Source organism: Andrena cerasifolii, chromosome 6 (genome assembly GCF_050908995.1).
Source record: "Andrena cerasifolii isolate SP2316 chromosome 6, iyAndCera1_principal, whole genome shotgun sequence".
Lineage (NCBI taxonomy): Eukaryota > Metazoa > Arthropoda > Insecta > Hymenoptera > Andrenidae > Andrena > Andrena cerasifolii.
In genome coordinates, this window is record NC_135123.1 from 7,642,655 (window position 1) to 7,660,518 (window position 17,864).

The 17,864-nt window shown below is 47.6% G+C and overlaps 1 protein-coding gene across 12 annotated transcripts in view; it reads right to left on the reverse strand.

The window, feature by feature from the left end:
* The window catches only part of Tay (tay bridge kinase), a 28,042-nt gene extending 11,960 nt beyond the window's left edge, over positions 1-16,082 (reverse strand). For 2 of the 12 annotated variants that reach the window (XM_076815421.1, XM_076815420.1), the window contains exon 1: positions 12,271-16,081. In XM_076815421.1, the coding sequence (XP_076671536.1) occupies positions 12,271-12,669 (399 nt within the window). In that variant the 5' untranslated portion in view covers positions 12,670-16,081. Of the gene's footprint in view, positions 1-12,270 lie in introns of all 12 variants that reach the window. The other 10 variants (XM_076815422.1, XM_076815411.1, XM_076815414.1 and 7 more) reach the window with 6 other exon arrangements.
* Between the last annotated feature and the right edge of the window lie 1,782 nt (positions 16,083-17,864).

Consider the following 17,864-nt stretch of genomic DNA (forward strand, 5'->3'; position numbering starts at 1 on the left):
CTAACGACACCGGGAGAGGCTAGGGCTGCCTGGCTGGTAATCCGCCGAATGCCAACGGTATCCACACCCCGAGTCGAAATTACACGGCTGTGCGATGAACCTGGCCACCTCGCTCGCCGGCTCTAAGCCTCTTCTTAGCTCGGCGCTACCGCGAGAGCGGCTTTTTCATTTATTGCGACCCGCTGGCGTCTTTCGTTAGGCGGATAGTTAAAATGCAGGCTTGAAGGGGCGCACCGGGGCGCGATTGCTCGGTGGAGCGGCGGATCTTTCGTGGGTGTACGTTTCTGAAGTACACGGACGGATAACATTCCGTTCTATAATAACGCCGCGTTATATAAATCGCGATGCGCGTGACTCGCAATCAGATCTAATAGAAAAAAAAACGCGTTATATCGAAACTGCGTGCGTTATACGAAGCTTACTACCTCAATTTCTAAACCGCGTTGCTTGAGTACCCCGCGGTATGTGAGGACTAGCTTTACTACTCGGCTTCGCCCGATATTTAGATTCTGATTTTATAACAAAAAAATTGTTTTTTCAGTTTTTCTGTTTTGTGAATATGGTCACATTCGTCTGGATTTGTCAGGCATAATGAGCTGAGGCACATTTCGTGGTATCGGAGTTTATCGTTCGAAAGTTTTTAGGCGACAGTCAAAACACACAAACGTGTAGAAGATTTCTGCTTCATATATTAAGAAGATTATCTGTATAAGGTATTTATCCTTTAGGGGATCGGCTTTTTTTAAAAAAAATTAGTGGTTATTTTATAGATATATATATACACTTTCGGCTTTTTTTTTAAAAAATCAGTGGTTATTTTATATATATATATATAAATAATATATAAAATAATATATAAAATAATATATAAAAAACACATATATATTATATATAAAATAACCACGTTTTTTTTTTAAAAGAGCCGAAAGTATATATATATATAAACTTTTGGAAACTGAAAACCACTGATTTTTTAATATATATATATATATATATTAGCCACCAAAAGGGGCTTTGTCGGTCCAGAACGGTAATAAAATTTGTAACCTTTTTTAATTTAAAAAATACAGTATGTCTGGGGGTTTTTGATACAGCTGATCACTAATCTGTAGTTGGATCGTACCAATATTCGATCTACATGGCAGTTTTCCTGACCTAAACGAACGAACACGTACCAAAATTCAGAGAACTTTCTTTTAGCGTTACCCAGAGCTAACGACGTAGACGTAGAAAGTTTATGTATCATCTTTTCTTTCCCCCACGTTTTTATTTATTATTCTTGTGTTGTTTCAGGAATTATTTTATTCTGTCGTAGTTTTTGTGTGTTTTTTTTTTAGAACGAAATTAAAGTCGAACGTACATACAAACACAGTCGAGCACTAAGACGCGCATACGTACGTTACACTTTAAATCATTCTTAAGCAGCGTCATCACTGAAAAACCCTGCCGGGGACCGCTGAAGGTGAATTTGCAGAGAAATGTAATGAAATTTCTGGGCAATACGTTGCGCGGTCATCGCGATCCTACGCGGTGTACGTATCAAGCGTTATATTATGTACGATTGAGCGAACACAGTTGTACAGCGCAGCTCAGTTTGTTGGATGAATTATGCAGCGCAAAGAGGACTACGACTCGGGAACCAGGTCAAATGGGATCACACTCTGGCATTCTTTTCACTGTTCCAGTGTCCTGAACCCAATAGCGAAGCGGTGCGGCGATGTATAACCCGGCGCAACACGGGCGACACTTTAGAGGCAGACAGCACTTGTCAAAACGAATGGAAAAGCCTCGATAAGCACGGGAAGAAGGATTCTATAGCCAGAGAAGAGATAGCTGTTCGATCGTCTGCTAAAACTACCTTGTTTACCCCCGCAGTCTACTGCGCTTCAACGAAACTTCCAACAGCCGACGACGTATACCATCGGCGACCAACTACAATCCTGATACACCTGTCATTATCACTGCGCAGCTGTTCGCCGACACGAGTCACCGCCTCTGGCGCGAGAATTCCTATTTACAGCCGCGGAGGATCAAAGCTCCCGTTGTCAGAGAGCGCGTTACTCTGACTCGCGAGGGCTGATATCTCGGCGAATTCCGCGTTCCCATGATGTGAATCCACGGGAGGAATATAGGTGCAACGAAGCGATCGGCTCGGCTCGATCGTAAACAAAACACCCCGTGCGCTCTCGCTCTCGCGGAAAGGCGGTGGTTGCGTAACAGAAGGATCGAGTTTGGCGGCACGGCGTGACACTGACCTCGCTCTAATCCCGTAAGTGGCTGTTAATTACCGAGCGGCGACGATTCCAACGATTCCATCGGCGATAGCGGCTGGGATCCTGATTGTGTAAGCGGGGGTGGCGGGGAAAGAGAGAGAGAGGGAGGTAGGAAATACCGATATAGCGCCGCTCTCCTCCTGACCCCGCTGGTAATCAGTCCGATCCGATATCGCAATATGCGGGATACGCTCGGCTGATTCTGAACACGACGAGTTTACCCTAACGTAATTAATGTCCGTCGCCCGATGTGACGCGTAACGACAAATTCGATCGACGTCGTTGTTCGCGGAGAGGAGAGAGAGAGAGGGGTACGGGGAGAGGTGGGAGCCTCGCGCTGTCTGTCGAGCGGCGCGCACGTTTTTAGCCGAATCAATTATAAATGAACGGCCGCTTTTAACGCGGCGCGGCATATTTTCGGATCTCATTCAATCGGGGGTATCTATCGCAGGTAGCGGCGGACGGGAACGGTGGCTGGGGGGTTTCTAAACGAAGGTGAACGTTCGAGAGAGAGAGAGAGAGAGACGGTCGAGGGAATTTATTCGTGTTAGTTTAGAGAGCGAGATCTATTCTTCGATGGAATCTTGTTATATCATACAATGTGTTGTCTTATCGACTTGGGTGATAAAACTTTTTGTAATCGAGATTAGAGCGGCCAGGTCCTATCAACCGACGTTTCTATCAGCTGATACGGCTTCCTGCTTTCCTTGGAGATAAAATACATCTATTTTGCGCGGAGTGATTCACGGATGCAGGTCAACCGCTCCGAGGAGGAAGTAAGAGGAGAGATCTATTTGAGCAGAGGTGTGCTTAGTCATTGGGACGCTTAATCACCTCGGATAGGAAGCGATTAAGTGCCGCGGTATCGTGACCGAGGAAGCCTAAATATTTCGCTCTATCGACGGTAGAAAGAGAAATTGTACTATTAGCGTTACATAGATTAGAAGCGAAGACTGGACGACCGGCGTCCGCGTTATTGTCCCCCTGTCTACTTCGTGCCCCAGATTTATTTCCCGATACGTTATCGCGCAATTAAGAATCCCCCGTTGTACCGCGGCGAGATAAATACTGTCCACTTACGGAGGCTCGCTTGGAAGTTATAAATATAGGTACCTACGCACTCTTAGGCGAGTGTGCTTTGCGGGTCATTCGATCGGCAGATAGAGGTGCTTCTTTAAATGCACCGCTTGAAGTAATTGAGCAAAGAAAACGAAAGAAATCACTTGCCCGCGGAGAATCTCTCCGGCCGGGAAACTAAGTCCTTTTTAAGAATTTTTTTCAGGAATAATTTACAGTTTTCATAGAAAATTTTTATTACCTACTTTTAGTACGGTGTCTTAAGAGAATATACAAAGAAAAATAAATAGGAAAATATCCATAAATTTTAATATATTAATTAATCTTCTAGACCCCCCCATGCGAGCTGGTCGAAGGTGTAACTATGGAACAGCAGGTCCGAAATGAAATTTGATTTTTTTTTTATAAACTATATGAGTGTAGTTTCCGTCGTACGTAGCGATTTCTTAAACAAATTATTTTTGTAAAAATGGTGCGCTTTAGAAGAAAAGTTTCGAAAATTCGCGAATAAGATGGACAGTTTTTCGAGTGTATTTAAAAAAATTGGCTCTCAATCAAAGAATCCGTATGTACAACGGGACCTACACTCATGTAGTTTATAAAAAAAAAATGAAATTTGATTTCGGACCTGCTGGTCCATAGTTACAGCTTCGATCAGCTCGCGTGGGGGGATCTAGAAGATTAATTAATATATTAAAATTTATGGATGTTTTCCCATTTATTTTTTTTGTATAGTCTCTTAAGACAGCGTACTAAAGGTAGGTAATAACAATTTTTTATGAGAACTGTAAATTATTCCTGAAAAAATTCCTAAAAAGTGGCTTACTTTTCCGGCCGTCACAGTGGTGTTCCCCCTTAATTTCTCCATGGCGGGGCGACATCCGAACAGAAGGCGATCCTGTAATTACCTCCGCCAGCGTAATTGCGCAGGCGAACGTGTTCATTTCGCGAATGAAACGCGAAACGTATCGTCACCGGGCGCGATTGGCCGCGAGAGTAAATCATTTTTCATTCGCCCGGGTCGGATAACGTGTATCATTGGATGCCGCCTAATTGCCCCTCGGGCGGATAAACATTGCGCTGCTTTTTTCCCCCGCTCACCTCTGTTCCTTTCTTCTCCGCGGAGATAAATTAAACGGTGCCCGACGGCCCCCTCTCCAGGACAAGATAATTAAGTATTACACTGCGCGGGGTTACGTGTACGATAATAATCTCTCGCCGCATGTCGACACTCTCCTCTGCTTGACCCGACGCGTTGTGTAGCCCCAAGAATGCGAGGGCACGCAAGGAGGGGAAACGACTCACGGGCGCGCGCCAGGGGAGGGAAACACGTCGGATAAGAAAGAATCTGTGGTAAGGACAATCACCCGGGGAGAGGTCGAAGCCTGGTCCCTCGCCCGGAACACGACGAAAAAGTCCGAGAGGATTTCCCCGCCGTCCGGTAAGAATTCGGGAAAGAAAATCACCGGCGCGTGCATTCCTTCGGTAAAAACCTTCGCACCGAACCCCCTCGCCGTGCTGGCTGGCATTTTTCAGCGGCGGACTGAACGCTGGACCCCGGAGCCACCTCGAACCGTGTAATTCGATTGGAGAAGAAATACGCGATACCGACTCGACGTTGCGCGGGGAAAATAGTGCGTAACAACGGTGTAAACTGTAATTGAAAAATAGCATTCCAAAGCGGCGGGGAGAGGATCTTATATATGTGTCGACTGTCGCTGCAGTGTATCTTTACTCGTCGCCCGGCTGTTCCAACTTAACCTGAAACTTATTTCATTAATATCTCATCAGGCCCGCGATGTTTTTTAAATTTGAAGGCATTTTTCTGGCCTAAACCGCATATAAGCTTTCGAATAAGACCAACTTCAATGAAATCGGTCCACGCATGACAGAGATATCGTAATATCGTCTCATGGATCAGTCGGAAACGGTATCCCCATAAGAAAGTTGAAAAAAAGTAAAAAAGAAATTACGCCTAGTACATGAAATCAAATGAATCGCAAAAAATAGAAGATAATAGTAATTACAAAATAAAAAAAAATATGTGAAATCAAAATGAGCTGCAAGTATATAAAGGTGCTTTCAGTGAAATACTGAGACTAGCGAGGCAAGGTATTCCTCAGATCATCAATACTATTCAATACTATTCCCTCTCGCGGGCTTTCAGATAATTTGTCAATTTAAAACTCTGACATTACGAGCACACTTTCATTATTCTGCGTCTTTAAATAATTCTTATTCATCGACACCTTGACCTTGCCCCGCCAGGCCAAGTATTTGACTGAAAGCACCTTTATGTACTCGCAGCTCAATTTGATTTCACATATATTCTTTACTTTGCAACTATTATTATCTTCTATTTTTTTCTGATTTATTCACGTACTTGGCGTAATTTCTTTACTTTCTTCAAGCTTTTCACGGGGATATATATTACCGAAGCGACAAGAGGAATAGAAAATGGGAATTGCCTCGCGCTCCGAAACACCACCGCGGTGCTGTTTCGCCTAGCGAACGCCATGTAGCTATATAAATTCGTGCTCCGTCGTTTGAGAGGGAAAGAAAAGGGGCACCGTAGACCGATCGGGACCCCGTGTCCCATTCATTCGAGGTGTCGGTAACGGAGCATGAAAAAGAGAGGGAATCCAGTGTGTCGGTTGTTGTTGTCTTTTTTTTTTTCGTTCCCACGGTTTTTCATAATTAGTCGGCGCTCTCGAGATGCGTATCACGGCAGCCCGCTAATTGTTTGACACCGAATCAACAGTCCTACCCGCCTTGCGGCGTTTACATTTCAAATCGTCCGCGGCGCGGGGCTCCTCGACCAGATAACAAGGTGTCTAGTAGCGCGCTGCCGGCGGCGCTGATAATTCACTTACACGGGCGGGCGTAGCGATCTCTCGCGTTTAATTAGCGGGAGATCGTGGCTCCGGCCGACGAGGATAAGAAGCATCGGGGTGCGCGGGAGGCTCGACGTTCCTTTCTTTTAATTAGAGAAAAAAGGAATCACGTCTGGATGGACGGGGGGGGGGGGGGGGGAGCGCGATAAGAGGAGATGTGGCATTTCCTGGCCGGGGTGTTACGCGCGCGCAGCTTACAGCTGTTGCGCGCACCGTGCCCAGAAGCTCAGGTTGGCTCGCGAACCCGTTCGGGAACACGGGCGACCGGTTTAAGCGGTTCAACATCGTCCACTTTCTCCGTCACAATAACAATGCACTTTGTGCCGCGATAATGCACGAAACGGACGAGCAAATAACCAGGATGACTCGAATGTCCGTGTCCTTTTTTCCCCCCGCCGGCCCGGCCTTGGTCCGCGGCGCGACAGAACGGGGGAAGGCGGGCTCACTAGGGCAGCGGAAGGAGCGCCGCGCGCGGAACACGCGGAATGGAAATATATTCCCGAAGCTGTTTCCGCGGCTAGTATCGCTCCAACGCAGCGCCAGCAACGCTAATAGGGAAGCCTGCGCTCGATTCATTGAATGTTATCGTATCTGCCGCATAAACAAACAATAAGCCGACCAGCTTTAAAAAAAAAAAAAAAACAGTAGACCAGTAATTGTAATGAGCCAGATTATATCGAATCAATAACTCGTAATTATCGACTTCCTCGTGTGTTGTTCCCTCGCGCTCCTCATCCACTTTAACGGGCACGCGGTATATTAAACGCGTGGATCGCGCGCGAGCGCGGAATTTATGCCGATTCACACGGTGCTTTTTATCCGTGACGGTTATGCGTTATTCATAGCAGATCTCAGCCACCTTGCCAATCAACGTCGCCCCGGGATCATTACGGAGCGTGTCAACGGTGTTACGAAACGGAGGAATGAGTAACGACGGATAAAGTCGGGCGCGACGAGCGCGATAAAATATTACCGATTCATGTTTACAAGCAATAACGACCCCGACGTTCGTTCACTCTTGTCAGGTAGAAAAGAAGCTTCCGCGGAGGTGGAGACAAAAGCCCTCGCCAGGGTATCCCGGGACCCTACCCCCCCTCCCCCTCCCCCACCGACCCGCATTGTCCGACGCTTGCCGAGGAATGACCGAAAGATCGCCTTCGAGCTCTCGGGCCCGGAGTCCCTTTATGCGACGACAATACGCCTAATAACGCGAAAAACAGACTCGGGATAACTCTCTCGTTTGTACGGCGATGCCACCGACGGCGAGACAATGCACCGACGCCGCTGCTCCATACACGATTCGCCGTTTAACCCCGTGCCTTTAATTCGCCTGATAAAAGGTGGGCAGTCTTTCGGGCGACAGCAGGCTCTCGCGGCGAAGTTGCATTCCGTCGCGATCGATTCCGAAACGGTGCGTTTTGAGTTGGTGGCGGGGTTGTAACGAAATTAGTAAGCGCTGCTTATTCCGCTGTGTGCATCGAAAACCTTTGGTGGAAATTGCTAAACCGAACGGCTGGGATATGCTCGACGATCAAGCGCGCGGCATTGCTTCTTCGTTGTTAATGCTCCTTCGTCTCCTCGAACCGATAAAAGTCGACCAGCAAACGTGCGGTTAGATTTTTTCTTAAGGGGTACGCCTATGTCAACTTTCGATAAACAACGCGATTTTCAAGAATTTTTTGTGGAATATTTACTGTGTATTTTATTGCAACTTTTCGCTTATTTTAGAAGTACATGTATGCAGCACTCTTGGTAATTTTGTTATAGGAAAATATTTTAAAAATTAACGAATAACAGCCATTCTCGCGAAAGCTGGGTTGATGTCGGTGGGCAAGATATTTCGGAAACCGCTGTATCGATTGGTCTAAACTTTTGCAGACTTCTTTTATATACCAAAGACTAGTAGATGAACGAAGGATTTTTTAGTTTAACAAAAACTGTATTTTTAATTAACGAAAAACGAACAATTCAGACATCGGAGAAGTGTGGTTTTGCGTTAAACGGCTGCCATTTTGTCAAAAACCAACTTTTTGTGAAAACCTAAGTTTATCTACTGAATTCAACGATATATTAACAGAATGTTTTTGAATTTTTGAGAAAGAAATTTTTGAGAGAAAACTTGCTCACCGCACAGCGCCCTTTATCAAAACAGCTTCCGCGAGAATGGCTGTTATTCGTTCATTTCTTAATATTTGTCTACAACAAAATTACTGAGAGTTGCTACATATATGTACTTTTAAAATAAGCGAATAGTTGTAGAAAAAATTTACAGTAGATATTCCAGCTGACTAGGCAAAACCGCTTAAGGGGAGGTTCTGGTCTAGAGCTCATAAAAATAGGTGGTCTTTAGGAATTAATTAAAGGAAAACTACTATATATAATTTAATGGGACTTTTTGCATTGTACGAAGGATGTCTTAAATTATAGAAATATAATTTTTGTTTTATAATTAAGCCCCCGCCCCCCTAACCAGAATTATATTCTTCAAAATAAAAAAAGTTTCAGTCGAATCGGATAATAATTTTTAGAGATACAGGTCCCACCGATTTTGAGAACACTGTTTCAAGAAAACCGCGTTTAAAGTTTTACGCGAGCGCCGAGTGGCCGGTTGTTACCCATGGATTTGCCGCTACTCAAACGCCTATAACTTCGGGAATTTCACGAATTTCAACAAATCCTTTTAAACGCGTATTCCTAAAAGATCTCTGAATATTCAAAAAATGAAATAAAAAAATCGATTTTCAGACCGGAACCTCCTCTTAAAAAACGTCACACCTAGAGCCCTCCTGGAGCAGCTTTCAAACGCTAAAAACGCTAATTGCAGTGCAAACGATGATAACAAACACTGATAATATATTTGCAACATTCAAGACAAAACGCGAGTGACATTGTAAGTCCATAATAGAATGGTGTGTATATATATATATACATAAAGAGCGAGTCGGTCATTTTTCAGGTAATCTGCATCGCAAATTTGCGGTATCGGTGTGGCACGCACTCTGTTTTCAATTTGCGGCCCGGAGGGGAACGAAAGGGAAAGAGCGCCAGGTGACATTGTGCGTCTATATCCGCGCTTTATCTATCGACGAAAATTACTGCTGGTTAGCGGAGAACGAGCGTGTAAGTCGGACCTGATATCGCGCAGTGCACGGGTAAAAATACCGATTAGCGGTCGCCTCCGCGATAAATCATGATAAAAGGTGCTCGTGTGCCCAGGCGACGAAAGAGCTTTCGTAATTTCGTAGACGCGAAAACGCGGCTGCCGTTGCACGCAGATAATAAATTCGATTCGCAGCCCGTTGGATGTGCGGCGATAAGGTCCCAGGGCAATTAAACCGGCCCATTTAGGAGAAATATCGATCACTGTTTACCATTTTCCCGCGTTACTTTTAATTTGCTCGCCGGCCAAATTCGCGGCACCGCGATATCGGATCTTTACGGATTAACGTGTATCGAGGCTCGTAAGCTCGTTTCTGCGGGCGATTCTCTAATTAAAATGCGCAGAACGATCGGGGGATAATATTTCTGGACTACTCAGGGAAGCGTGTGCATTCTACGGCAGCGAAGTAGACAGTGGATGGTGAACTCCAAGGAGCTGACTATTCAAACGACTGAACGATATTTTCAGAACAGCTGGTCCCTATTTCAAATGCCTGACACCACTAAACACAGAATATCGTGGCATCGTAATGTACTTCTTGTGTCTAATCGTAAATAATGGCGTCTGTTCGTTAATTGAAATAAACCGGATAATAATAATAATATTCTTTCGTAGAGAGATACATTTTTGTAAGTATTTATGCGTTGAAGATATTGGATACCTTGCTCGACACAGATGATTGTTTCGATCATCGTGTCTGGTCCATTCGCAGAATTGTTTATGATTTCCCAGGTGCTTTGAGCGCAACGCTTGGCTAACGAAAATGCTAGAGAGGAAAGAGTTAGGCGGCTCACACGATATCGCGTATTAAACCGCAACATCGGGTATCATATTGCCACCGCAAGGCCTCGTATCGTTATAATGCAAATTTATGTCGATACAGAGCGCAGAAAAAAAAAACCGACGGCCTTACGAAAGTTCTACGATATCATTATCTTCAAACTCCTAAGCGACTTATCACTTGAAGGCGCAAACTGAACTTCGCGCTGCTCCTGTTTAGTCAATAAACGGGCGAAATCTTGTACCCTCTCGTGAAATATTCTACGCGCCAGTAAAAATTGCCCGATGAAACTTTCCTTCCGCAGAGATCGCCGTCGGGGCCCTAAGCGGCTCAAAATAATTAGCGGTTTTCACGTCCGAGGAACGTAAACAAACGGCGGCTGCTCTCGTTCCCTCATACTCCTATTAGCTTCGCCAGGCGCACGGCTATGCCCGACAAAACTTCTGTATCAGAGCTGCCCGCGGAATACTTTAATCTGCGTACGCGGAATACCTCCGTGCAACGCGCAGTCTCGTGTATCTATCGCTTTTTCACTAGCAATCGAGCAACCTAATGGGAAACAAAAAAGAGAGGAGGAGTTAATAAATTAATCTCGTCGCATCGACGCGACAGAAGTTAAACGCTGCTTAATCACCGCCAGCCGGCAATTTCCTCTAATTGCTTTTTATCATTCTCTTCGCGTAATATTTCCGACTCGTCCGTGCGCGTCGAATATATTCGGGCCGGTAATGTATAAATCTCATTAGGTTTCGGGAATATTTCACCTACCCGTTGATGTCGCGACAAAAAAGAATCACACCTATTTAAAAGAAAGAAAAAAAAACACCTCCGTCCCGGAGCATTCTTTCGTGGCGTTTGTAACCGTATTAAAATGTAATTGTCGCCGCGCCTCGGTGGCACGGGGCGGGCATGGCGAAAAGAACAGCCGCGGACGGTGGAAACCGCGGGTGAATGGACGCCATAAACCCGAGCAAAAAGGCGCAAACGAACCAACTACAAATCGCTTGCAGCGGCCCTGCTTAAGCGGACCGCTCCGTGTAAACAAAAATATCCCCGCGATTATCCCGGGAACGAGAGAATCTCCGCTGGGATGAAGGACCATAAGGTGAACGTCCCAATTTCTGCTCACGTCTCCCCATTTCTGATCGTTTCGTATTTCTCTTATTATTATATGCGTTACGTTTGCACTATAGTTGCAACAAAATAATTCTAAACATTTACGCGAGTGTTGCACGAGCTTGGGTCAATACATACATCGCTATTTTTCATGAGCAGAAATACGGACATTCAGAGCATTATATATTTAATTACAAGTTACTAATAGTTAGACATCTTGGAATATCTTTCTTAAGTGGTTTTTTAATCGGTTGATTTATTACTAAAGAATTAATCAATTACTCTGGAAATTTTGATCGCAAACAAATTTTTTACACCTCCTTTATGACGAGTTACCTCTAAAACGAGCTGAAATTGGGACATCCACCTTAAACGTTCGTAGCGTGCTAATACGTCCGTCGAAGTCTCGCAGATGCATGAAAAAAAGTTGTTGGCACGAGCGACGAGGGGGCGAGGAGGAGAAGACGAGAGAGAGAGAGAGCGAGAGAAAGAGAGAGAAAAAAAGGAACGACACTCCGCGCGAGCATGGATTCGCATTAAGGTCTGGCTGCACGCGCGCAACAAACGACCAATGGATCCGTCGACGTGAAACGCCAGCGGTGGCTTGGTGACAGGTAATCCGCACGCAGGAATCTTGTGCACAGGCTGGTCCACAAGAGGCAGATACGCTGGGATTCCCGCGACAGTAGTCGAGTGATTATTTCCAGAGACTCGCTTGTGTTACGAGCGATCAAGGTCGTTGGTATTTCTCTCAAAATGGAACAGTGTTTTGTTGTCTCCGAGAGGAGTTTGACGAGCCCGCGGGGCACAGAGCGTATTTTAGGGGACGGTTAAACGAACGTATCTACGCGGAGCTAATCGACTTTTGTACCCTACGTTTTGTACTCTGGAGCGCGTTTTCGTATTTACAATAGCGCGGGGCGAGGTAACGAGGTGTTCTGTTATAGAAGAAAAATGTATTTCTCTGACCTCGAGCTCCTCGTAGGTGCGGAAGGCGAGTATGGCAAAGCCGTCGATAATGTCCTCCTCGAAGGGAGGCTCCTTCTGGTTGGCGGCCGCGAGGGAAGACTTCTTGCGGGGCCTCGGGGGTCGCGGTGGCCTGGGCGGTCGCGAATGGCTGTCACGAGGATGACCGGTCCTGGCGAGTCCGAGGCCAAGACCGGCGGCGGGCTCCTCGTCCTCGCCGCTGTGGCTGTCCTCCTCGTCGTTCGCCCGTTGCCTGGTGGTCTGTTGCTGCTGTTGTTGCTGTTGCTGGTGGTGGTGCTGCTGTTGCTTCGCGGTGGCCAGGCTCTCCCTCTGCGCCAATATACGCTGTGCACGCTCTCGTCGCCGATTCCTCTGGTTCCGTTGTTTCGCCTCGATCTCCATCTCGAGGCCCGCCAGTCCCTCTTCCCGTATCGGAGCGGCTGTTGTCGTCGTTGACGTTGACGTCGTCGCGCCCCGCTCAACGAGAGTACTGCTCGCTCGATCGCTCTCGCGCTCTGTCACCTCACGACCGAGGTGCCCTCAGCACATCAGCAACCTCCGCGAACCGGAGGTGGTGGCAGCCGACGAGGGTAACGATGGTCGACGACGATCCGGTGACGTAGGCCACGGGGAACGGGATGACGAGAACGTTGACAACCGTCGTGTCGTTGTGTCGTCGAGCATTCTATCTATCGGTCGTCTTTGATGCTTCTTTTAGCGTGAGTGGAAAGGAGGCAGTGTATCTGTCGGATGGAGAGAGGGAGATAGATGGACGATAGATAGATAGAGAAAGAGAGACGGGGCGATAGAGACAGATAGAGGGAGAGAGCGAGAGAGAAAGAGGGATCGAGAGGACGGTAAAGTGGAATGGAAAAAGGGGAGAAAACGAGAGAATATAAGTGAATATAAGAGAGACGGACGGAGACGGAGGGGTAGAGCGCGAGTAAGAGAGCACACACTGCCTTCGGGATACACACTCTCTCACGGGACGTTTACCGACGGGACACACGCACGCATGCCACACACTGGTCACGATCCCGTTCTTCTTTTTCTTTTTGCCCCTCTGGCTGCTCGGTTTTGCCAGGAACCGTGGCACGCGGTGCTCCTTCCCCGGCGGGCCGATTTGCGAGAAACCTCTCGGTCGGGGAAAAAGACGTTCACAGACGGTCACACGGTGTCACATCGATCGCGCTGCCGAAGGAAGAGGAGAGAGTCAGTCCGGGTGCGTGGCGAGGAGGCACGCGAAACACGCACGCAGGGCGGACAGACGGAGAGCGAGCGAGCACACGGTACCAGGGCGAAACAGAGATGGATAGAGCGGAGAGCAGAGAGCACAGAGCAGAGAACAGGGAACAGAGACACTGAGCACCGAACGACGACAGGGCACACTAGGCATCGGCGAACACACCACAGTAGAGAGAGAGAGAGTAACGCGCGATTATCACGGAATCACAGGCACGCTCGTACGGCTCCGTTCGTATCCCGATATATCGGCCGCTCCGTTCGTTTCTTTTTCCCCATGAGGATCGTCAACATCGCCGCGGTCGTTGTCGTCGGAATCATCCCTCTTCCTCCCTCTTCTTTTCCTTCGTTTCCTTCTCCTCTTCCTCCACGTCGCGGTCGTCCTCGGCGACGTCCAACACCACCACCACCAACAGTACCGCCGGCTTTCCCGAGCTGTCCCGTCCCGCTGCTGGTCCCGACAATGCACACGTACCGACGCTAAACTGGCACGTATTATCGTCCCCCGTTTCTGCCACCTCGGGCTACCACCGTGGCTGGATGCACCCTGCGAGGGCACGAAGTACACCGATTGTTTGGAATGGCGGATCGAACGGGCACGCACGGTTGCCGCATCGTGTGGTAAAAATGGCCGCGACCTGCCCACACCGTGCTCGCGGCCTCGCACCACCTCTCCGAACGTCGTCTCGTCACGGGACGATGACGCGTATCCCGCACTGCCACCGGTACATCCTCGTTTCGCAGCCACGGACCACGAGCTAGGGAAACCGACCGATCAACCTAGCACACGCCCCGAATTACGCGTGTACCGTGTACGACGCGATCTCTCCTCTCTTGGTGCGCTGCTGCTGCTGCTTCTGGCTGCTGCTGCTGCTGCTCGCCTGCCGTTCCTCGCTCCTCGCTCCTGCTCGCTAGCCACGGCTATGCATTTCTGTCATCCGTCCTCTATCTCTCTTTCCACTCTACCCTCCCACTTCCACCAACGCCGCCATCTCTCTCCCTCCTATCACACCGTCTGCTCCGTCTGTCTCCTTTCCGCGAAAGCCGCCGCTTCTCTCTTAACACAACGACCGAGAGAACATGGCGTACCTATGCTTCAAAGACGGGACATACGAACAGAGATACACGCTCGATGTATATTCTCTTCCCCTGGGGTCGTGCCTCTTACACCACTCTACTCTCCCCTCTGTCCTGCCGTCGACTGGTCGACTGGCTAGGTACTTTGAGTTTGTCGCTAGGTCCCTCACTACCGCGCCCCTCTACGATTCCAAGATGCTTCCTCGCTGCGCGGTACCAGCCTCTGTCGCCAGGCGGCGCCACGTGCCGCGCGCGGCTGCCTCATCGGCGGGTAAACGACGCATCGATATCGAATATTCCGACGCTTCGATCTATTCCGAAGATTCTACACCGGTGCTCATTAACGGCGTGATTAATAATGCATGATGTTTTCCGTTTTCTTTCAAGGATAAGGAGGCGGTGAGTGATACGGTAAATATATTATGAATCTATGACAAAAGCGCCGTCGTATAATTCCCAACGACCAACACTCGCTTTCACAGCTTTTATGTCGGTCGACACACAATTAGATTAACCTCTTACCGAGTGACGATTATTTACTTAGAAATATCGACGACTTTCTCTACTTAACGAGATACCGCTTAAACCGCCTTAGCGTTCTAGTCCCCTGTACAGTGTCTGAGAAAACTAACGCTTTATACATTTCGCGATCCCATAAACAGAATGCCCACTGCTTTTCTCCTTAAACCATCCTAACACCCCGAACTTATACCAAACAGATATCCTTATAAAATCGACGAAAGAGACACAGCGATAATCATATTCTTTCCAACACTTGCGCAGAAAGAGTCCGCCGATTCTCCCGATTTGGCTATATCTTCCCATCGCGATGACATCATAACTCTCTCTAAACGGAGGAAACTGCAGGAATTCCCGTTCGCAGAAAAACTCGGTGCCGATAGACGCCCGGACGCACCTGCAAAGGCGCGCCTCTTTTGAACCAGTTCACTGTGCGCGCAATTACGCTCGCCGTATCGCGAGCTGCCCGCGTCGATTTTATTCGACCGCTTTTGGCCCTGCCGCGTTTCCAAATCCATATAGGTAAGCCTGCCCCAGCTCTTGCCGCTGACGTGGGCCGCCTTCTTGCTTACCTACATACGCGCGAGCGTCGCTGGAAGCTCGTCCTCCCGGAAGTCCCATTATTCGAGGTCGGATCAGCTGGATTTTCATTCCATCGCGATTCCGTTCCGCTGCCCGGCCGCCGATCCGCTATCACTCGCTAATCATCGACGCGCCTGGCCCGCGTCCGGTTAATTGCCCGCCGGGTCGGCGGTGCTCTTGCCGCGCCGATTTCTGCTATTGACATTGCCGCGGTCCCTCGATATTCTCGCAACACCGAGACCAGCGGCGCGCGCTCGGCCTCAAGGATACCGCGATCTCCGCTCGTACGCACAGAGAAACGAGATTAGCGCCAAGGAAAACCGGGAATAATGAGATTACGAGGGGGAGAGAATGCTGGCGTATCGTTGGGCAATGGTCGACATTGTTTTACAGTTTCGCTTTAACGATCCACGGTTTTCGTCTGGCCAACGCAGAGTCGATGTCCCGGTGGATCTCTTTCTTTCGAATCTCCTGGTTGACTTCCTTGGAGGTATTCCTTGCCTCCCTTGCGAATTCGGACCTGGTCGAGCGTGGAGCAGAGTTGGGCTTTAGTTGAATAAATTTTTATTCGACTACATTTTTATTCGAATGAACTCGAATAAAAGTTTCGAATAAAGTGAAGTTATTCGAGAGTAACGAATAAATTTTCAGTCGACTAACAATAAGCGATATTTATTTATTTATTTATTTCACGGGATAATCCCATTAATTACAAAACTGAGAAAAATTAATTAGAGTCTGGCACATTTACACCTCAGCTAAATATTTCGCAATCGACAACGCATCCGTTTCCCGAAAACATTTGAGGAAATCACGAAGGGATCCACATCACCGAATTGTACGTTGAACTGTGACGCATAGCACGGTTTATAGGGTCTGCTATATAATTACTGTACGAAGGCATTCTAGTATCAAATAGCGGACGACTTTTAAGACTGACCATGGGCGCATTAAACTTAATCTCCGCTACCAGATCCGAGCAGTCAATTTGGCTGCTCATTACCTTGTGCAGAAATAATAAAATTTACCACTAACCTTCTGTTTTCCAGGGACATTAGATTTAATCTACTAAGAAGAGGGCCGCAGTCGTGATCTCTCGCTGACAAGGGATTACACGAGGCAAGGGGGACACTTTTCGAGTATACCTACTCGAGCCGAAGCGGCTTATTCGTCCTTCGAATAACGAATAACGAGGAACGAATAACGACTAAAAATTTAGTCGAATACAAATTTAGTGGACTAAAAATTTATTCGCTATTCTCGAATAACTTCACTGTATTCGACATTTTTATTCGAAGGTTAGTCGAAGAACAATTTAGTCGAATAATGCCCAACTCCGGCGTGGAGCAAGCGCATACGTTGATACTTAGTGGCATTTGGTACACCGCAGGCTTCTGAGTCAACCGCAAGGAGTCAGAGTTTCTTCAAGCGGTTCTTCAATTTTAATGAGCTCGCCTGCTGAACTTAGCCACCTTTTTTTTTCTCCCTTCTTTACTTCGCTGCATCGTTACGTAAGTAAAACGCAGAATCGTCGGCGAGCACTTTTGAACTGTGCAACAGCGCCAATAGCGCCTATTATGGCCTCACTGTTCAGTGTAAACAGAGCGCATCGATGCGATATTGAGTCACGGAATAATGATCGGCGTAACGTTAGCGATAACCATTAGAACGACACGCTGGATGACGAAACTCTTTGCCCGACTCCACGGGCAGGGATCGGTTTCGGTGGCTTTTTCTCCCGCATTTAGAATATGCAAACGTCGTCCTTCGCCGTCCCTCTGCGAAACCTTTTTTGGACAGTCGAGCGCGGCCCGCGGGGTGTTCGAAATATTCTATATTAAATATACCCACGGATGAATCATTTCACGCGCGCGCAAGGCAAGGTATTCACTTGGAACGTTGCATTTGCATATTAACGACCTCGGGGGCACTAAGAATAGGGCACTGAAAATCTGCCCGACGATTCTGCCCAGATATAAGTCTGGCGATAGCCTGTTCGAATAAACTAAAGCGGAACGTGACTCTGTGCGGACCTTGCACGTCCCATTTGTTTAATTCGATCGACGTGAGATTTCATATATTATGCACGTGCGTGATTCCCCGCCGTTGGAGAGGAATGCCGATTGCGTGACAGAGTGGTATTTAAAATGCTAACCGGCGATTATAATTTCTATTAC